This window comes from Spinacia oleracea, chromosome 6 (assembly GCF_020520425.1).
Source record: "Spinacia oleracea cultivar Varoflay chromosome 6, BTI_SOV_V1, whole genome shotgun sequence".
NCBI lineage: Eukaryota > Viridiplantae > Streptophyta > Magnoliopsida > Caryophyllales > Amaranthaceae > Spinacia > Spinacia oleracea.
The window spans coordinates 7,624,749-7,646,601 of NC_079492.1; the positions used below are offsets into that span (position 1 = coordinate 7,624,749).

Here is a 21,853-nt window from a genome sequence, read left to right on the forward strand (position 1 = left end):
CTAATTCGTACGACGCGCTTCCGATTAATTTTCCGATTCCGGAATTCATTTCCGATACGAACAATATTTAACATTTCCGATTCCGGAATTAATTTCCGTTTCGAACAAATATTTAATATTTCCGTTTCCGGAATTATTTTCCGATTCCGATAATATTTCCGATTCAGACAATATTTCCGTTTCCGGCAATATTTCCGATTCCGGCAATATTTCTATTTCCGATAATACTTTCCGATACGTACCATGTTTCCGTTTCCGGCAACATCTACGACTTGGATAATATTTATATTTCCGATACGATCCATATTTCCGTTTCCGGCAATATCATCGTTTCCGGAGTATTCTTTTCTTGCCTGTGACGATCTCAGCTCCCACTGAAACCAAGATCCGTCGATTCCGAATATCCATAGATGGAGTATTTAATGCCATTAAATACTTGATCCGTTTACGTACTATTTGTGTGACCCTACGGGTTCAGTCAAGAGTAAGTTGTGGATTAATATCATTAATTCCACTTGAACTGAAGCGGCCTCTAGCTAGGCATTCAGCTCACTTGATCTCACTGAATTATTAACTTGTTAATTAATACTGAACCACATTTATTAGACTTAACATTGAATGCATACTTGGACCAATGGCATTATTTCCTTCAGTTGGGACTCATAGCAAGAAGGAGATTGCTGGGATGGCTGCTCTTCTTTCCATTCTAGGAGCTGCAGCTGATTATTCCAGGACTGAGCTGCAGCTGCATCTGCTCTTCTTTTTGTCTTTTATTTTCAGTTTGCCCATATGGTTACATGATTGCTTTCTTGTTGAAGTGATTAATTTTGATTCTAGGTTCTTGCCTAGATCAGTTATTCTGTTAACACTTAACACTAGAGTATGAGTCAAGGTGATTATACAGTTATGCTTGTATCGAATGAGTTAAGACAGCCATATGTGGCGGTTTGCCTGTTCCCCAAAAGAATATATTGTGTCTGTTACAAGTGTTTGGTGCTACTTTCAGCCACTTGGAAGCCTTTTCCATCTCTAAAACGTACTGGTGTGTCGTATTCAGAACTCACATTTTTTCTCTGTTGCTCGTTGCCTTGCTGAACTCACTATATAATAGGTTTCATTTTAATATATATATATATATATATATATATATATATATATGTATATATTAAAATGAAACCTATTTTTTTTACAAAATTCAAAGTCATTTGCGTCGCACATTAGCTTAATGTGCGACGCAAATGACTTATTTTTTTTGGCGCCAAAAGGTCATTTGCCACGCACATTAAGCTAATGTGTGTGGCAAATGAGAGTTATTTGCGTCGCACTTTTGTGCGACGCAAATGACTTTTAGTCATTTGCGTCGCGACCTTTTGCGTCGCGCAATGTGCGACGCAAATGACCTTAATGTGCGATGCAAATGAGTCATTTTCCACTAGTGCCACTTTACCAAGTAGGCTTACCGCTTTAGCCGAGTCTTCCGCAAAATAAATCATACAGTCCTGGAAGGATCTGAATATTACAAGTATGATTACACAATAAAAATTTCTTTCTCGCGCTCTTGGCCAACGCATCAGCAAGCTTGTTAGTAGATCTCCCTTCAAACATAAACTAGCTCCTGCACTACTACATAAACGAGCATAGGCAACGGGTGAATGCAACGGTTAACGTTGCAACGGTTAACGTTATGGCAACGGGTGAATGCAACGCTTAAAGATATTGCAAGGTTTTCGTAACGGGTTTCTCTATTGCAAGGTTTTCGCAACGGTTTATTGTTTCTGTAACGGTTTATTGTGGGTAAATTGCGAAGTGATCATGTAGTTAATCACAATAAATTATTCTTGTAAATAATAAAGATCATAATATTTATTGTGGGTAAATTGCGAAGTGATCATATTCTTTTTACTCCGAATAATTTTATTGAATTTAAATGCAATTTATGTTTGCATCAGAAATCAAAATTCTATAAGCCCTCCTCAGTTTTCTTTTTCATTTTATGATTTTTAGAAATTCAACTAAAATAAAAATATAAAAACTACAAAAAGTATTTTTCAAATTTTTGTTCTCAACCTTCAAAAATTTAATAAACCCATGCATTACACGAGAGCTGACTAGTTTTTTTTTTGTTAGGTGACCACTGGGCTTAAGGGGAGAGACCAAGAAATTGGGCCGCTTGAGAGTCAATTATAAATCTAACTATTTCTTTTATTATTTCCTCCTATCAAGTGATTGCATCTATACCTAGTCTATAAAAAGGAAAACCACATTTTATTAGATGACATGTGTCAACACATTTGATTAGATGACACTTGTCATCCATTATTTCCTCCATCAAATTGGTTTTTTTTTTTTTGTTGTTTGATATATTATACAACTCCAATTGCCTCTGTCACTCCATCTTCCTCATACAACATCAATTCACCAATCTATTCTTCAACATTTTTTACTCCATCTTCCCGATTAACACTCAATATTAATACACTATTTAATTTATATTATTTCAACTTTTAAAATTTACCTCTATTTAAATCATATATTTTCTCTAAAATCACAAGCTCAATAAAATTTGAACTTAAAAAGATAAACTAAATACATAGTAACCACTACACAACCGCCCGGCCGTTATTTGAACGAGCTCAAAAGCTAATGTATTAAAATGCGGTCAAAATGCAAATCAAGATAAGTACAATGATTTATGAGTAAAACTCGCATGTGATTGGGAAGGGTCTGTCCCTACTGTCAAACACACTGTACATCACATTCAGTTTTGTGTAAAAAATAGAGTTAGTAAACTCATAGGAAAGAAGATTAGCACTAGTGAAGCTCATTGGTTTGCTAGCTTGTAATTAGTTTTTTTGGGGTCTGTTTGGGGCTTTGTCTTGCTGGTGTTTCAGTACTTGGTATTGATTAGGTTGTAAATTGTTTTGGTTGATATATATAAACCCTCTCTTACTTGTCAAAAAAAAAAAACTCGCATGTGATTTGAAAAAGGAGGGAAATCACTTTTCTTTCTTTCCTCCTTACCTCCCTCTCCTTTTTTTCCCCTCTTCTTCACCATCTTCTCCCATTTTTATTTGAGTTACCAAAAAAAAAAAAAATTAGTTTGAAATTGTGTCTTCCTTTGAAAAATATTTTCCATAAAAAATCATTTTACAATGAAAATGTTTTACGCCTTATTAAACGGAGCCGAGGCCAGGCGTCACTTCCACCAAAATCTCCAAAAATGTTGCTTCGAGGCCCAATCAACTTTGTAGGCCTCTCGCTTTACTACTTAGTCAATAATTACCAATTAATTTAACGGTTTATAGCTTAGACTCCACCTATCAAGTGATTGCATTTATATTAAAACTCGGGCCAAACTGCAATCAAAATAAATACTTTGATTTTTGAGTAAAACACGCTTGTGAGTTTGATAGGTTAATCAACTCCTTATTTGTTCTGGGCACATCTACCAACTCACACTTTTAACTATTAATATTTTCAATTATTCATTAACAAACGTTACATTATAAAAGTTGATATTTTGAATATATACAGTGAGACAACAAAACATGATTTGAACAAGTGTGATCATTGAACTTCCAGACGAAATCAACTAGCAAGTAAATAACATATTGTTGGCAATTACAATTAAGGTGATAAGGTTTATTCCGATCGAGAGCCACGAGCCAATCAACAGTAATTTAGACGGAATATATCATTTTGCACAAAGTAGCTGCCTTGGGCTGTTGGAATCAAATGAAACATCTGCATGCAAATAAACCAATGTAAAAAATCATCATAGTATTAGTTATACAATTAGGGTTTGATTATCTCACCATAAGAATTTGTATCTTTAGTGACAACCTACGGGACTAACAACCAAACAAAGACGGGAACAACCGTTACAAATGTCTTTTACAACCGATTAACGACGACCTCCTTTTATGACGGGTCCGCGACAGGAAATCCCGTCAAATCAAAGATTACTAGCCTTTAGTGACGGGATTTCCCGTCGTTAATGGTGCAATTTATCATAGTGTCTATACGATATATCTTATCGTGCAAATACAATGATGGTTGTGGCCCTTGTGGGCCAGGTCGGCTCGAGGCCTGACTGACCGTAGAAATAGAGCGGTAAAAAATACCGACCTGACTTGAAAATCAACCCGAACTCGACCGGAAAATACTAGGTCTTGAACAAAATTTTGTGACACGTAGCCCGGTTTTATCCGAAGTCGAGCAACCCAAAAGGTAAAGGGTCAAAATCCGACTGAACCCGTTTATGACCCGACCGATTGAAAATCATTGTATTTTATAGAAATAAATGAGATTATGAAGAATTTTAAGCATAGTAGACATATTGTTACTATTGTTGGGTGTAATATGATTTTAATTTGAATTTTACGCCATTTTGTAGTTGAATTTAACTAAATATAAGCTTGTGTATGAAAATTAGTTAATTTGCGCCCATATTATTTATTTTTATTACCTAAATTAATGAAAATATAATGCACATTTTAAAATCTCTCAACCCGTTGGGTCGACCCGAACCCGAAAATTTTGAGCCTTAAACAAGCATTTGTAAACCCGAACACAAAAGTGACCCACCCGATCAACCCAAACCCGAAAATAATTTTTTACAATACGACCCGATCTGACCCGTTTGACATGTGACGTCTACGTAGAATAGAAATAACAATAAAAATTTCGTGAATACATACCTGGCTAAACCTTAGGTGATGTTCTTCACCAGCCAACTGCAAGCTACCACTTACAAAGACAATAATACCCCCATTAGACGAAGGTTGTGAATCAATGGTGCTGATCGAATGTCGACATTGATCGAACGGTAGACTATTGATCTTAGCAGAAATTTCCTCGACCCCTTGAAATTTTTGGGCTTCAAAGGTGAGCAAAGAAGTTGGTTGATATAGAGAAATTAGAGAAGAACGTTCATTATCAAATAAATGGTAGTAATGATTCACAAATGATGTTCCTAACCCTTCATACTCTTCCATTTTTACGTCTTAGACAAATTTGTTTTTTTTTCCTTTCTCAATTTGTATTTCTTGGGGAAAATGTAAATATATAGAGGGAATAACATAGCTTTACTATAAAGATTAAGCAAAGCATAGAATATATCAAGTGTGGCAAACAAACACACTTTTAGGAAAGATAGACACTAGGTCCAGCTAGCTCGAAAACTGACACAACCCAGTCCTAAAAAAGCACGGCATGACTTAGGCACGAAGTCGTTAGTTGTGTTCGGGACGTATTTTGTTGAAAAAGCCTATGACACGGTCCGACACGACAAAGGATGTTAAATCGCGTACGTGAAATTAGGTTTTGACACGTTGGTAAAAGCACGGATTCTTGCGACGCGTCACTTATGGAAGGGGGCGCATCGGCTTGAGCCCTTAATTTTAAATCTATTTTTACACATCACGATACGGAATTAGTGGGTTTGGCTTAGGCATGTAAGCACGTCGTTCACAACACTGCATGAGGGTACGTTCGCTTGGGTTTGGCCCTTTTTAATTTTTTATCACAACATGATACGAAATTAGTAGAATTGGCATGATCGGGCCTATTCAAGCCCAAGGCATGCAGACTCCGCACGAGACATAACCCACACCTATCTTTAACTTCAAGGAGGCATAGGAATGCTCTTGCTAATTTTTTTAACATCAAATTTGACCATATTAATTGCCCTTTGAACGGTAACAATTGCGACTATAATACTACATTGAAACCTAAGAAGAAGATAACTTAAGAAACTATTAGATGATCTCACATTCTCACCTATTACAAATTGCTTTAAAATAGAACCTTAATTACAAGGCTTGTATTAGTTGTATCTATCACTTGTATGTGTAGTCATATATTCTCCTCCAACATTTGTAGCCTAATTAGGCTATGTTCTATTCATCTTATTTCCACTTATTTAAGAATTATAAGTTGAGATAAGTTCATATAAATTCAGATAATTTAGTTTAGACAAAATAAGGGTTGACCAAATACAATTTATAACTAAAATAAGTTTTGATAAGGTTAGATAAGCTCATATAAGATAAGTTTAGGAAAAATAAGTGAAAATCAAGTTAGTAGTATGATCATTCGTAACTCATAATAGATGGTACGTTAGTCTGGATTGAATCTCGTCTTCACCATTTATCATTTGTAGTTTCCGATCTGTACACCAAAAAATATCACAAGGAATATAAGAGAATGTATAAAGTTTACCTTTGAAATGAGGGCGATAATGGAATAATAAGTTTTAAAAGTTGAAGGGGAAATGTTGGCTGTAGTTCTACGCAAAGACACAACAACACATCTGAAAATGGAAAAGAGCATCTCTTTTTGCATTATCACATTTGCCACATTGCTTTCCCTTGATAAGAACCTATTTTAGCCTCAATTTTAAACTTTAATTATCATCTCTGAATGGAATAATAGTTTTATTCGTTTATATCATGAATATATTGGACTTACATTCTTACATTTTCTCCATGAGTTTATTATTGTGTTATGAACTTAGGAATGGCAATGAGTTTTGGATTTGAACGATGACAGGTCTTACCGACTTTGATTTAATAGAATTTTGAATATATAACTAAATTCAGTTATATCAGATTATATTTGGATTCGGAAAATGTCCACTTTAATCTAAGTTTTCTATTGTACGTTTCTATTATCAAGTCTTTATGTGCAAACTAATAGGTTACGAGTCACTTTACTAAATATATGTTTATGTTAATTAGTAATATTAACATGTGACAAATAACAACTTATTAAAATCAAATTGAATGTTAAAACAACTATATATCCTTCTCGTTGCATAAAAGAGCATAACAACCACTGCATCCCACATAACAACATCCATTCCTATACAACCTTCCTCTTTCAACAAGGCATCACAATCAAATCTTAACAACACGTATAGGAGGTTGTCATACACCCTGGGACTTGTTTGGTCTCACTTTGAGTTACATCTCGTATATGAACAACGTGATAATTCGATTATCCTAGTTTTCAGTGGAACATGTTTTGTGTCCTCTATATGAATTTATGAATGTGTGAAACTGAGATGCGTGAAACTCGCGCTAAGCGTGCTTAGCAGAATGACCTTTGAAGATTAAGAGTATTTGTTTGAGTTTGGATCAAATCCGTCTACATCATATATGTCACATTACTATCCTTCCAGCTTCGTGGATTCTCCTTGTCGATTTGATTGATCCCTTGAATGAAGGAGGAGGGATAGTACCATTCCGTTTTTTTCATGCTTTTCCGGAGGTCTGGAGAAAGCTACAATCAATAGGATTTCCCGAATCTTCCCGAAAGGAAGAGTGTGAAATTTGTTTTCCTTTCCAAAAGCTTCTCTTTAGCGACTTCAAAAGCTTCGCTTAAGCATGTTAAAAAAAAACTTCGCTTTAGCTTGAAAACAAGCAAGGGCTGAGTTGCGCTAACGCGCTATATTTTGATCCAAAAGCATAGCTTTAGCGACTTCTTACTAAGTGAGTAAACAAAAGTTTCGCTTTAGCGGCTTCATACCTTTAGGTTAGCCTGTCGGGAAAGAAAAGAAAAAGACATCGAGTGTCCTAATAACAATAATCTTCAAGTCCTCCTCTACGTTCAAGGAATATTGTTGACATGATGTTAAGCACTTAGCAATCTTCCAAGTGGTGTGAAAATGGAAATGCGACATCACTTAGAGAGAAAATCCTGATAATCTTATATAAGGACACTTAAAAGGCCCCTTAACAAATCCAACCGATAATCCGAATAACTATTCACATAACCTCCATTGCTACGAAGTAAAAGTGTAAAGACTAATTAAGTCGAACTAGCTTTTGACCCGTTCTACACACGGGATATATTTTAGGAAACTCAATTAAAAAATGCTAAATTGACATACCAAAATAATAAAGGTATAAATGTATAATACTTCACTAAAAACTTTCACTAACAATTTTGATAGTACGTAGACATACTAAAATTCCCAAGATATACTGGGTGGAAGCATTACTTTTATGGAATATATTATGAGCTCCCCAAGACCACACATACATTCTTTTTATCCAATTGAGAATAAGAGAAATATGCTAGTATAGTGTAACTAAGTTAAGAATATGTATTCTTTGAATTAAACCAAAGAAATCAACAAATCTTCAATATGCTAAGAAATTCACCATTGTTGTTTGTTGGATTAAAAACTATGTTTCAGTTGCCAAGTATACATGAAGTTTCGCACCCTATCCTTTGCATCACAATCAAGAAAAATATCCAAAAAAATGACATAAGAATTAAGAGTTGTGATCAAGAACGACACGTGATATGTAAGAGTTCTGGAAAATATCAAAGACTAAACCATTTTTTTAAACTCGAAATTATGTTTATAAAGTTGGGGGGTGTGGTAGTAGTAGATGTCATACAGATTTCAAAACAAAAATGCATCCATGTTTGTCGGTTTTTAAGTCGTTTGTAAAATAACTTGAAATATTATGACGCTTGAGGCAAGTCAGGCAACGGGATGCAAAGAATATGCACCGTTGATTTAAATGGGCTAAAAAAATGAATATAATGATAACTTTAACTAATAGCAACCTCATTAGAAGAAATATTTTTCCAAAACACATTGGGGTGGACATGAATTAGAAGTTCATAACATATTTTAACTTCCACCCACCTATAGAAAAATAATAAAATTTTTGAAAATGAAGAAATTTAGCAAAATAAGTCAGGGCGGTCTATAAAAAATTGTAAACATGTAGGTTTAATAAATAGTCAAATTCATTAACCAGAGAATTATAACCATCTGAAACGTTTCTCATTCTTGATTCACCATAACCGCCAATGTATTAATCAATGTCTCTAATTAAATTGTTCAAAACGGTGGTAAACTAAAATTGAAAAGGGAAGGATGAAATGTTGATGTGACTTATTAATTATGTTTTAATGAAGAATTGATTATGTATTCTTGGTCACATGTCTTCCAAGTGGTCATGATTATGTGTCCGCCACGTGTTTTCAAAATGGTGTTGTTTACGTGTCATTAAAAGGAAGTTGGTTTTATTTTTTAAATATTAGGTATTGATTAAGTATAGTTTCAATTTTTTGGGTGGATAAATGTATAGTTTTCATATGGAGGAATTAATAAATTAACAAAAATGTTATAAAAAAAAAAGTTAACAAAAATATTTTCATGAGATCAATAACATTAAAAAAAAAAAAAAACAATTTATTTCTTTGAAAATTTATATCCAACTCGACTCGTTTCCTGATGGATGAGTCAACTCACCCCCTTGACTTGTAAAAATCTCCAGTCTTCTTCACCCACCATCTCTAAACTCAGATCCATCCCCAAATTCTCACTTCCCCCAAAAATGGCTCCTCCTCCACCACCCCATCTCACCGCCACCTTCCTCCTCCTCCTCCTCCCACTCCTCCTCACACTCTCTTTTCCCACCACCGCCACACCCTCCGCCGACCTCCTAAACGAGCTCGAAAACCTCCAATCCACCTCCCCCAACGGCGTAATCCGCCTCAACGACAACCTCCTCCGCCGCATCATCTCCCTCCCCCGCCCTCGCCCTTTCTCTCTCCTCATCTTCTTCGACGCCGCCCAACTCCACGAAAAAACCGAACTCCAGCTCCCCACTCTCAAATCCGAATTCGCCATCGTTTCCAAATCCTTCATCCAAAACAACAAGGAATCCTCAAATCCCCCGAAAATCTTCTTCTTCGACATCGAATTCAAGGATTCCCAGAAATCCTTCGGTTTATTCGGCGTCAATTCGCTCCCTCACATCCGCCTCGTCTTGCCTCATGTCGACAATCTCAAGACTTCAGACCTCATGGACCAGGGTGACTTCTCCCGACTCGCTGAGTCAATGTCCGAGTTCGTCGAGTCAAGGACGAAACTCACTGTAGGCCCGCTTCAACGCCCGCCCATGTTCTCTGGTAAGCAGATCGTCTTCCTCTTAGCCTGTTTGATGATCTGTGCACCCTTTGCTTTGAAGAAGATTCTTGCTGGTCAGACATTGTTGCATGATTATAAGCTATGGTTATTCGGTGCGATTTTTGTCTACTTTTTTAGTGTTTCTGGGACAATGCATAACATAATTAGGAAGATGCCCATGTTTATAAATGATAGAAATGATCCTTCAAAATTGGTGTTCTTTTACCAAGGCTCTGGGATGCAGTTGGGTGCTGAGGGTTTTGCTGTTGGGGGTTTGTATACTGTTGTTGGTTTGCTTCTTGGGTTTGTCACTCATGGGCTTGTTAAGATTAGGAGTGTGACCTTCCAACGGTTCGCTATGGCGGTGGCTTTGATCGTCTCGTTCTGGGCTGTTAAGAAGGTTGTGTATCTTGATAATTGGAAGACTGGGTATGGCATTCATGCTTACTGGCCTTCCAGCTGGTAATCGAGGATTCGAGGTGATGAAATTTCGATTACTTTAGTGTTAATGTGGTTGTTTGAATGAGGGAATGTTGGTTGCAGGAACATTATTTTGTTAGATTTGTAACCATGACATTTTTGTTATTGCTCAGGATATATACATGGAATGAAAAGTTCTAGTTACTAGTTTCTTAAGTTGTGCTCTATTGGTTGTTTGTGTTTGATTTTTTAGCTTATTTCATGTGTTATGGATGTCATTTGATGGTTCTATGCATATACTACTGTGTTGGAAACAAAGGTCTCCTAGGTGAAGATACTATTTCGCAGGGGTTAGATTTAAGGGCACCCTGTTTGGTTGATTGTGCGTTAGCTGATTTAGGGGCCTCACAGTGCGAGGTTTCCATCGATCAGTGGGAGTGAGAGCTGGCTCTTGACTTAGACTTATGAGTAATGTATGCGGGGTCAGGTACATGAACACGCAACTACCTAATGCAAAGGTTCCATTGATTGATGGCATTATGGATATTGTGCTAGCTGAACAAGACCATATAGGGATTGGGGAAGTTAATTTTTGCTATATAATCAGCAAAAGAGCAGCTATCCAGAACTTGTTCCCTTCATTTGACTTGAAGTAGATTGGACAATTGACTTGACTTTCAAGGGGTAACTCTTCTTGTTGGTGGGATTGATTATTCAACAAGTAATGAATGTGCATTTTGTAGGAGCATTTACCCTGGGAATAGAGATGGCCAACGTGCCGGGTTGGGTGGATCATGGGTCGGGGATAATTGACACACGACCCGCATCAGTTAAACTAGGGTGGCTCGAGTCGTGGGCTGTGTCGGAAAAAATGGACACAGTACATGATGGCTCGTGGGTTACGTGGGTCTTGGGTCGAGGTGGGTTGTGCGGGTCAGGCAGGTCTGATGGGTTTGGTGGGTTACGACATATGTGATTCCGGTGGGTCAGGTGGGTTTGGTGGGTTTACATTAGTTTTAGCGATATTTGTATGAACTTAAATTAATTAATTTTTATGTTATTCACTTACTCACATGCTTAGTTTAAAAAGGCGCACAAGGGTCATGGAGCCTAGGCGCAAGGCGCAAGGCTCAGGCGCGCACCTTTTGGATACAAGGCGCACATAATTTTCTAATAAACCTTAAAATTCGGTATAGAAAAAAATTAACACAATTTATACTCAAAACAACATATTTCTATTGGAGTGCCATATTTTCTTGCCGATTCATAAGCATTGCGTGATCCAGTCGATGGAGTGCTAGAATTAGAACCTTCCATGGTAATTACAAGCTGGAAATATGAAAATTAACTCATATTACGCTACTTCCACTACCCAAAAATTTAAGGTTGTAGAGATATCATATGACCGTTGATAGGTTACATGGGGTGTGTTTATATTATTAAAAAAGAAAAAAACATGTAAATAAAATATCCACGTCATCCTACTGCGCCTGAAGACTGAAGGCGCACAAGGCGCTGCGCCTTACCTAAGGCGCACAAAGGCGCGCGCCTGGTTGACATTTGTGAGCCTGGAGATCTCAAGGCGCTGAAGGCTTTTTAAAACTAAGCTCACATGTGGTTAATGTATATTTACACAATAAAATTAGAATTTATTAGCATTTTAAACATACAAAATTGTTTAAATTAGGATGAGTTTGGCGGGTTGGGTTCGTGTGTTGGGTTGGGTGGGTCGGGTGTGTCGTGGCGGGTTGTGTCGGGGTGGGTCGAAATGGGCTGTGTCATGGGTCATAAGTGTGTTCGACCCATGTGACCCACTATGGGCTATGTCAGGGTGGGCTGGGTCAATCTTTGATGAATCCCTACTGGCCATCTATCTCTACCTGGGAAAGAGATGAATCCCTAGTCAGTGTACCATAGGTCAATCTTTGATGTTATTCTTATACAGTTTCCTTGGCAAAAGGTTGCCTAACCACAGAAAGTGAGGGGTATTGCATTTTCTGGCTTCAGAATAGTCGAGATCCCTTTGCCAGCATTCTCCCTAATTTTCTCAGAGTAGGATAGTGAGAAATATCCCTATTTATATAACTCTTGTTCTGTGCTGTTGTCCAGTAGTATTGTTTGTTTTGCTGAGAGTCTGAACCTAAGTTCTCATGGAAGCACTTTGTGTTATTCGGCGTTTGGGAAATGGATCAGGAGTTTCTAGTTTTTCAGGACTTCTTTGTTGGTTTAAACTTTAGTGATATGTGAATTGATGGCCTGAAATTTTACCAATATATTGGAATGCCATAATTGTCATCTACGGAGTATAAGAATTTGTTAGCTATGGAGTAATGGGAGTATATTACTCTTTCTGCACAAGTGCACTTAACCTTCATAGTTTTCATGTTACCCCCATTTCATAAACACATATTATCATAAATTCTTGGCCAACTTAGGGACACCTCTTTTTAGATTACTGATTTTTACCTCTAGTTTTTTTGTCTTTTGGAAATGTACATCTACCCATAGTTACCCTTAATTTCTACCTATCTTTTGGAAGGGAAACGAGTCAAGGTTCATTTCTTCTAAACAAGAGGATTTAATACAGGTTCCTTCCTTGTTTTCCCCGGAGCTCATTTTCAAACCCCTGAATGCGGAGATTTTTAAATCTATCTCTTGAAACGAAAAAAAACCCTAAAGAAACTGCTGGCCTAGCTGAGTGGAGTGGATAGCGACGTACCTTAGCTAGTTCCTCTTACTTCTGTGTTCTTAGGTACCTTTGGCCAAAGCACAAACCTACATGAAGAAAGAGATTGTTTTAGCTGTTATTATGTCAGTAAACTAAATTCCTACTCCATATTTATCTCTATTACTGGCTTCGAGCTATTCTTTAATCAGTACTTTTTGTACTCCGTAATTTTAAAGCCACATTTTTCCAGATTTTCGAATTTACCAATTTTTTACACGTCTAGGGTAAATTTGTTGCTCCTTTATTTGGTTTGTGGGTGTTATCCACGATAGTAACTCCTCTCTGTAGAAGAAATTAGCAGCATGTGTAAATTTGGCTGTCTAAAATCAGCAGTTTTATACAAAGTATTTTACAAGGTTTCATAGTTTGTCAGGTGTTCTCTTTCCTAAGGTCTGTGACTTTTTGATAGATGTATTACATGCAGAAACCGTGCTCGTTTTCATGAGCTGAGTAAAGGATAGCTAAAAATTCCACTGCTTCTGTTGAGGTTTAGTTTTTCTTCCCAGTTTGAACACGCGCAATAAACTTCTTAAGGGGATACCAGTGTTGTGATATTTTTGCATGATTTTTGAGATCAAATAATGCTAGGGCAATATTATTTAGGAGATTGATGTGATCGTTTAGTTGGAGACAGCAGCTTTTATGGATTTCACTAGCTTTCTTCAAATGGCTGAAAAAGAAGCTGTTCAAAGGAACTTAAAGTGCTCTGTTATTGAGCAGTCTTCAAGTTCAATTACAGTTTGATTTGTACTTTTTTTTTAGCAAGTAGCTTAAGGAATTAAGGGTCACTACCTTGAACATTGGAAGGAGTTTCCTCGAACACACGTCTATGTCATTATTATCCCGAGGGCAGAGAGACCCATATCAGATATGTGCCTCCAAGAGGGCACGGTGGTAATTGCACCATTATTATGAAAACTTTTGAGTACCATATTTGAGAAATGAACACCACTTTTGAACTTCTGAGAACCATTTTTGAATTTTTGAGTATCATTTTTGAACTTCTGAGTACCATTTTTGAAGTTCTAAGTACCATTTATGAACTTGTTTTGGTCAGATATTGGAATATAGTTCCTCTTATTATCCCCCACACTAAAGTTGGCTCTCGGTCGGGGTGGGTTGGGCTTCAGGCCGAGCCCACATGCCATGGGCTTGAATGGGCTCATCACACACAAACTCCACTCTGCGCTTGGCCGGGCCAAAATTTCAGAATAGGGCCCGGTCCCTTGTGACAGCCCGTCGTACCTAAGCTTAATTTTACTAAATTTAGCTTGATTTTTCCAAAAATGTGGCCCTAGGCCCGGCTCACAACTCATTGCTTGTGCCGGGCCGAATTGGTTAGAAAGATTGTTTCAACAGGGCAGAGGATTGCATTTTCAAACCGTGGATTGACTGTATAATTCTGTAAAGAGAAATTAGATATTATGATGCTTTTGTCTTGGACTATATGAGCTGCTATTTGGATCTTAAGACTTGTCCAACATTTAAGACACCTATTCCATAGATGGTCACTTTTGTTGTGCATTGTATTTAATCTCATCCACTAGCAAATCAAGCCTACAACACTTAGCCTCAAAATGAATACGAAAGAAGTCGTTGCTTAAAATCTCAGGCAGCACAATCTAATTGATTAGCTTAGCTCAACTTTGCCTAAAATATGGTGCTAATTATTGTTTTTACAAGTTTTTACACATTTTTACTTTTAACTATTTCCACTAACATACACAATAAGCACAAGCAAAAACATACATACATATAGTTCAAAATTTGAACTATATGTTCACTTAAAAATAGGGTGCACAAATGTGCACCTGGGTGCATAAACTACATTTGGTAAAATCAAACCAAACGTAGTAACAGGTCTAGCTGATACAGAGTACTTATAAGCTGTCCAAACTCCGAAAAACTCGACTTCTCGAATTTAGCCATGCCATACTTAATTAGCTAGCTCAACCTTTGCCTAAAATATGGTGCAAATCATTGTTGTTGGAGTACTAAACATTGCAGATTCAACACAATCACATCTTAAAGGTCATCACAAATTATTCATAATCAAGAAAAATATGCAACTTTCATTTAAGTTAAAAAAAAATAAAAATACTCCGTACGTCTTCCAAGTTCAGTTCCATACAAAATAAAGACTTTTAGGGTTCAGATAATCAATTAGTTTTCACAATCTAGACTCCATACATTCTTTTCAACTTCAATCACATTTACCAGGGAAGTTGTTTTAGTGGTGTTGGCCACCATGGGAACACAAGACCTAAACGTTTCCGAGAAGAAGGAATACTACAGATTGATTTCCACGTCTTCTCCCTTAAATTGCATTCAACCATTCTTTCACCAAGTATCAGCAGCAAAACATCAGCATCATTTGGGTGTATCATCAACAAATTCCAACGATATCTTCTTACCAAGCTTTCAAAAATCTCAGAATCTTCTACAACCAAATCATTCAGATGAACAATTCGCGTCATCAACCATTCACCAGTTTCGTAACCCTTAAGCTCCCAAACCCTTAAGCTGTAAACATCAGTATTATCAGGTTGAGGTTGTTGTTGTTGTTGTTGTTGTTGTTGACTCATAAGACATCTGCAGTACACTAAAAGTACTATCTTACCCCCGGAAACTCCAACATACTCACCACCACACTGATTAGAACCATCATGCAGAGGCAGCTGAATAACACGGCCATGGATGAAACCGTCTGCACTAACATTATACGTGTCAAACCCGATAATACCATCATCCGTACAGAAATGCACCATTCCATTGTATGTAAAACAGTCTCTGAACTTTGCAGACCAAAAATTAACAAACTTCGGGGATAACAACACTGCTTTCTTCCAAACACCAGTTTCAGATGACAGGATTTTCATTTCAAGTTGATTCACCCTGCTGCTTGAACGACTAACAACGAAGCCATAACAAACACTGTATCGACAAGTACTGAGACTAATACTACTCCCTGTTTCGTAATAAGGGTCACAAGTGAAACAGGTTAAGCAATGGTGTTCTTTATGAGATGGTGTGGGAAGCTGAATCCATTGTTTGGATCGAGGATTACAGATGTAAAGATCAGGTTCTTCAGGTAATACTCTGCTGGAAAATTCTTCTGGTGGTAGTCTGCTACACAGGATCAGGTCACTGCATTTTGATCTGATTTTGACAGGGGATTTTGCAGTATTTTCGTAACTTGGAATGAAATCGAGGGTGGTGTCGAGGGAGGTAAAGACGGGACTTGTTGGGAAGAAGAAGATATTCCCGTCCTCGTTTTCACCCTGGTCGATATAGGTGAAAGAAGATAGTTCTTCATTTCTATGTTTTTTCTTGTTGTTTGAGTTAATGTGACCATTGTTGAGGTTGTGAGCGATGAAACGAGCAACGAGTTGAGGTTTAGATATCAAGCTCAGCCATTGTTTACAGACGCACTTGCACGTAATTACTGCTTCTGCGCATGGTAGTCGACAGAAAATTTCAACCAGTAGATCGTCTGCTAAGCTGTCCATTTCAACGAACTGGAATTACAAAGAAAACAAGGTTGACCACTCAAATATTTTCTGTGATAATTTTAACAAATGTATGTCAGTAATGTAATTTATCACTATAAATTGAATGATTTTAAACTATAAGTAATATTTCAAATTAACTACTTGTAATAAGTTTGTTACAATCATCAATTTTGTTGATAAAACATTTGCAGGAACTTAAACTAACGTAAGGTCTTCATAGAAAATCCAAATCAGATGATTCTTAAACCTAAGTTGAAGTTAGAATTTCAATACGAACCACTAAAGATGACACTGGGTCGGGATACCCTGAGTCACAGCCTGAAAAAAACACGGCCCGACACGAGCACGAAGTCGTGGGTCGTGTACTGGGATCGAGCCCAATTTTTGGAACAAGTACGGCAAGGCACGACCTGACAAAGTAGGTTAAATTGAGTAAAATTAAGCATAGACACGAAGACACGGTACGAGAGCACATGGGCTTAGGCCGTGTCTCGGCCGCTTTTTGGTAATTTTTGGCCCGGTCCGTTCGGCACAAGACATGTGTGCTGGACGTGAACCCGACCCGTTTAAGCACAAGACACGTGAGCTCGACACAAAATATTGGCATCTCGGCCCACAACCATCTTTAAGAACATCCATTGTGACTTTGTGAGATAGCACTCTAAAACGCCCAGAAAACGACTGAAATGCATTTTACCAGAACTTCAAAGGCAATTTAACTAAGTGTCTTTTATTTTGTGGTAAAAAAAGGCAATTTAAGTGTTTATAAAAACAACTCAACAAACAATCATATGAACTCAACCATACACTTTAATATGCATAACTTCCCCAAATAAAAACCCGAAAATTCGACTTACTTACCAAGCTTAGTTCCTCCACCAATTCTGGGCTGATTTAACTCTCCTTTTCCAATTTCCTTGCTTCGTATTCCTAGCATAAACATCAAAGAATAATGGTGTTTAATTAGTTATTATATTGCATGATAAATTGTTTAAAAAATGATTTGAAAAAAAAATTAGAGAGAAGAAGGAAGGGAGTACACTGTTTGCTGTTGTTTCCATCTTTAAAATCAAATAGTTCAATGGTCAATGGTCTCCTTTCTATACTCCTACTCTTCAATATTTATGACCTACTCTTATGGTCTCCTTTCTATACTACTAGTCTACTACTATTCTTTATGACCTACTCTACTCAAGGTAAATGCTCACCAACTTCCTTCAAAACTAAACATTTATAACTCCCGCTTAACATGTTGATGAAATGTGTAAATTAAAAAAGGACGGAGGAAGTATTTTTCAATAACAACAAATAGTGCCTCTGTGCACAATGTTTTACTCAGTTGATGTTCATGGTTCAAAGTAAATAAATTTCAACCGTATTTTGATATTTAGGCCCCGTTTAGTTCACATTATCTGATCTGAACTTATTTTTTCTAATCTGATCTGAATTGATCTGATATGATCTTTCATAATTGAGATTTAAATAACAAAAACTATAATTATTATTAATATTATATAATTTACATGTAAAAAAAAAAATTATTCAAATTTATACTCCCTCCTTCATTACTCACCCCGGTTTAACCGGCAGATAGTTTTAGGCAACTTAATTGACTTATTAATTTATTAGGTGATAGTTGATAACGGGGTATTTTATTTTTTTAATATAGTTAGTGAGAAATGTGTCAAATAAAGGGGAGGGAATGGGGTAGGGGTGGGTGGGGTTGAAGTTTTTAATGTTTTTTTTGGGAAGTAAGGAATATATGTGGGTCCATGGTTATGTTTGAAATGATATAGTATTAAAAAAAACATGTCATTTATAGAAATGAGGCGAGTATTAATGGACAATCTTATAAGGAAAACGGAGCGAGTATTAAGGGATGGATGGAGTAATGTTGTTATAATTGCAAATTATTTATTTAACTTTAGTCATTATTTAACTATTTCATATACCAGACAGACTTGTACATATTCTGGATAGATCGATTCTAATTAAAAGATGGATGACATTAACATGGGTAAATGAAATGTTCAAAATTATGAAGGGATAAGTTTTTTTTTGGGTTAACTGCGAGTGACTAACATTAATTTAGGAAATTACCATAGTTTGTTACATCAGAATTAGTGTTCTCATGGTCTGCAATGTTTATCGGTAAGCTAAAAACAACATCATTTTGATCATACACATGTTTAAACAAATCCTTTGGGGGGTTAAGGGGTACAGGCCCAACATACATGGAGTTCAAATTCCTAGCAATTCTAGCCACATGGTCTGCATCTTTCACTTGTTCCCGAGGTACGTCCCGTAGCACTCCTTGTTCTATCTTTTGCAGGGACTCCCTACACAATGAATACACATTAACGAGTCTGTCATTCGGTGTATTCCGGTCATTTATGCTCTGCACCGCTCTTTGACAATCTGCCAGAATGGTTACATCTTTCCAGGAGTTCTCTAGGCACCATTTGGTGCAGTGGAAGATGGCGATATTTTCTGCTGTAAGTGTATCGGTTGCCGTTGTGTAACGCCCCGACCTCTAATTCAATTATTAAAGCATAATTAGCAGCGGAATTAACCTAATTTGGTCGGGACATTACCTGCCGTAATCCCCTATTGGGAATTACAAGGCAACCATCAATCATAAGCTATTAAATCCCAAAAGTTATTATAATAATTCTTTATATTACCGAAATAAAAGTACATAACTTGCTAAGAGTCTTTAATTCAACTATTAAAACATTAAGCATAAACTAAGTGAATATTATTCAAGTGAAATTCCTCGCCACTACTCGTCTCCATTGATCCCCGCATTACCTAAAACAGAAAACAAAAATGGTGAGCCGAAGACTCAGTAACGAACTATTCTAGCAACGTAAATTCATTTCAATTCATTTTATTTAATAACACGGGGAGAATAGAATAATTTAAAACATTTTATAAAGTCCTTTATTTAATTCATTCATAATCTTTTGGGTGCACATGCTAGCCGTGGCAAGTATGACATGGTGGAACGTCTTCCACGATGGACCGCTGTCCATAAAACATGGGGCCTTGGCCCGAAAAACATGAGAGCCTTGGCTCAATGGGCGGATGCCCCGTGGGTACATGCAAGACCGAGAATCGTAACCTGTGAACATATACTGCCAAACGAACTAGGTCTTTCACTTTCATTTATCATGTTTCGTTTAATTTTACATTTTAGTCTTTTTTTACTTCGATTGAAGTAACATATTTCCTTTGGATCATAAGATCATACATCCTTTCTTTCATGGTTTCTTATAAACAGCATTTAATAAGAAATTCATTCAATCATAATATCATTTTATAATCAATCATAAAATAAGGAATAATTCCATCAAATTATATAATAAATTATTCAATCAAATCATATTATAATAAATAATTCAATCAAATCATATTATAATAAATAATTCAATCAAATCATATTATAATAAATAATTCAATCAAATCATATTTCATTTCCTGCAACTCATAAAACATGTCAAAGCATTCAGTTCATAAAACAATCATAACGTTATAATTTCATAATCGCATTTATAAGGGAACTGCGGGTACTAGCAATAGCCGTTACCTTAATTCCGCGTTACGTTAAGCTTTATCCTTGGTTCGTTCTTTCTGAGCTCCGAGTCCGAATTCTTTCAAAAGATTAAATTATTGAATTAATATATAAAATGATAAATATTGTAAAATTAATATCGAAACGATTAATATTTTCCAAATAATATATTTAGTTCATAAATCAAGTAAATATAAAATAATTAAATAAAACTTATAAATAAATTTAAGTTTTACGTGAGTGCGTATATTTATAATTTTAAATAAAAGAAACAAATTTTATTTGTATAAGTAAAACATATTAATTTTACTTGAATAATACATATTAAGTAAAACATATTAACTAATTTTAGAATAAATAGGTAAAACATATTTAGAATAAGTAAAATAACCTAGTAAAGAAAATTGGGCCAAAATAGGAGTTTGGGCTTACTTGAAATTGTAAAATAAAACAAAGTTCCAAAACAGGAACTTGGTTCCTGGAACTCACGCAAGGAACAGAGAGGAAGCAGGGGAGGCGACAGGGAGCACGACAGAGGGAGGAGGGAAAGAAAACAGGGGAGCTGGGCGGTGGCCGGCGACGGAGGAAGGTGGTGTTCCTAGGTGCGCAAGGAAGGGGCGGCTGAGCGGTGGTGGTTGTGGCGGCTGCGCGGTTGCGCGGAGGAGAGGAGGCAGGGGATTGGCGTGGAGGAGAGGGACGCGAAGGGGAGATTGGGCGCGGGGGAAGGGACTACGAAGGGTGGAGGTGGTGCTGGGTTGTCGGAGCTATAAGGGAGGTGTGGGACGGTGGTTGTAGGCGGCAAGAGTGGTGGTGGTGGTTTGATTTGAAATTACAGTAAAAGTAAGAAATTTTATAGATTTCAATGGTGAAAATTGTAATTGATTGTTAATCTGATTTGTGTTGTATTTGGGCTGATTGAGCAGCTATTTATAGTTGTCATGGGTGCTCCATTGATGCCACAAATCAGCTTGTTTGCAGTGCCAAGTGTAAGAGGTTGAGCAAGGAAATAGGTGATTCATATTGGCTATTCTAGTTTTAGGTTTACAGATTTGCAAATAGCTTTGATGAATAAGGCTTGTAAATTTGGATTAGTGTCATATAGGTGATGAGTCATATTGAGATGAATTAGGGTGATGACAAGTAGAAAGTAGTTTGACTCCATGGCCAAAATGGCGTGAGGAAGAAGAAGAGAAAAGAGAAACTGACTTGTTTCATTTAGGTGTTAATAAGGGTAATTTCGTAATTTTGAGCTAATTTTCAGAATTTAATTACTATTAACTAAAATTAAAATAATGATTTGGCTAAATTAATTTCCGAAAAGTGCAAGTAATTGAATTTATTTTCCGAATAAGTCGTTAACGAAAACGTACGAAATATTTAAAACGTAATTATTCTCGAAAATACGAGATTAATATAATCTGAAAAATAAATCGTGAAATAAAACTTTTGTAAAATAGGTTTAGTTTTCGAATAAAGATAAGAACGTTTCGAAATTATTTAGAATCCGAAAATATTAAGATTAAGCTTGTAAATATGAAATTAAATTATAAAAATTAAAAATTCAAGCGAAATAAAACTTCGTTAATTAAAATAAAGTTCGAATTTAGGATTTAAAATGATTTTAAACTAAATAAAAATACTTAAGCATAATTAATCGAGTTTTAAAAATTCGGGGTATTACA

The 21,853-nt window shown here is 36.4% G+C and overlaps 3 protein-coding genes across 5 annotated transcripts; 1 reads left to right on the forward strand and 2 right to left on the reverse strand.

Annotated features, from left to right (window-relative positions):
- Positions 1 to 3,444: 3,444 nt before the first annotated feature.
- On the reverse strand, positions 3,445 to 5,052 carry LOC110793031 (nuclear transport factor 2B). The gene is made up of 2 exons (XM_021997856.2): positions 4,701 to 5,052; positions 3,445 to 3,744 (listed from the first exon to the last, which is right to left on the reverse strand). Exons 1-2 carry the CDS (start codon positions 4,995 to 4,997, stop codon positions 3,670 to 3,672), a joined length of 372 nt encoding a protein of 123 aa, XP_021853548.1. The 5' UTR covers positions 4,998 to 5,052; the 3' UTR covers positions 3,445 to 3,669.
- Positions 5,053 to 9,252: 4,200 nt separating this feature from the next.
- Positions 9,253 to 10,573, forward strand: LOC110793033 (probable dolichyl-diphosphooligosaccharide--protein glycosyltransferase subunit 3B). The gene has a single exon (XM_021997858.2). It carries the CDS (start codon positions 9,264 to 9,266, stop codon positions 10,401 to 10,403), a length of 1,140 nt encoding a protein of 379 aa, XP_021853550.1. The 5' UTR covers positions 9,253 to 9,263; the 3' UTR covers positions 10,404 to 10,573.
- A 4,561-nt stretch (positions 10,574 to 15,134) lies between these two features.
- On the reverse strand, positions 15,135 to 17,765 carry LOC110793029 (uncharacterized). Of its 3 annotated transcripts, none has more exons than XM_056831149.1 (3): positions 17,638 to 17,765; positions 17,459 to 17,527; positions 15,135 to 16,645 (listed from the first exon to the last, which is right to left on the reverse strand). In XM_056831149.1, the coding sequence occupies exon 3, from the start codon at positions 16,592 to 16,594 to the stop codon at positions 15,299 to 15,301; it is 1,296 nt and encodes a 431-aa protein (XP_056687127.1). In that variant the 5' UTR covers positions 16,595 to 16,645; positions 17,459 to 17,527; positions 17,638 to 17,765; the 3' UTR covers positions 15,135 to 15,298. The 3 variants fall into 3 exon arrangements, with proteins under 3 accessions (XP_056687127.1, XP_056687126.1, XP_021853547.2); XM_056831148.1 differs by having other exon boundaries at positions 15,135 to 16,603; positions 17,640 to 17,658; XM_021997855.2 differs by lacking the exon at positions 17,638 to 17,765 and having other exon boundaries at positions 15,135 to 16,603; positions 17,459 to 17,631.
- Between the last annotated feature and the right edge of the window lie 4,088 nt (positions 17,766 to 21,853).

What these genes read in the sequence shown, in the direction of transcription:
- LOC110793031 (XM_021997856.2), bottom strand. Translation starts at nt 4,997, where the DNA reads ATGGAAGAGTATGAAGGGTTAGGAACATCATTTGTGAATCATTACTAC. An exon ending in ATCACCTAAGGTTTAGCCAG is followed by an intron (nt 3,745 to 4,700) that starts GTATGTATTCAC and finishes ATTTGCATGCAG; the next exon opens with ATGTTTCATTTGATTCCAAC.
- LOC110793033 (XM_021997858.2), top strand. Translation starts at nt 9,264, where the DNA reads ATGAGTCAACTCACCCCCTTGACTTGTAAAAATCTCCAGTCTTCTTCA.
- LOC110793029 (XM_056831149.1), bottom strand. Translation starts at nt 16,594, where the DNA reads ATGGACAGCTTAGCAGACGATCTACTGGTTGAAATTTTCTGTCGACTA.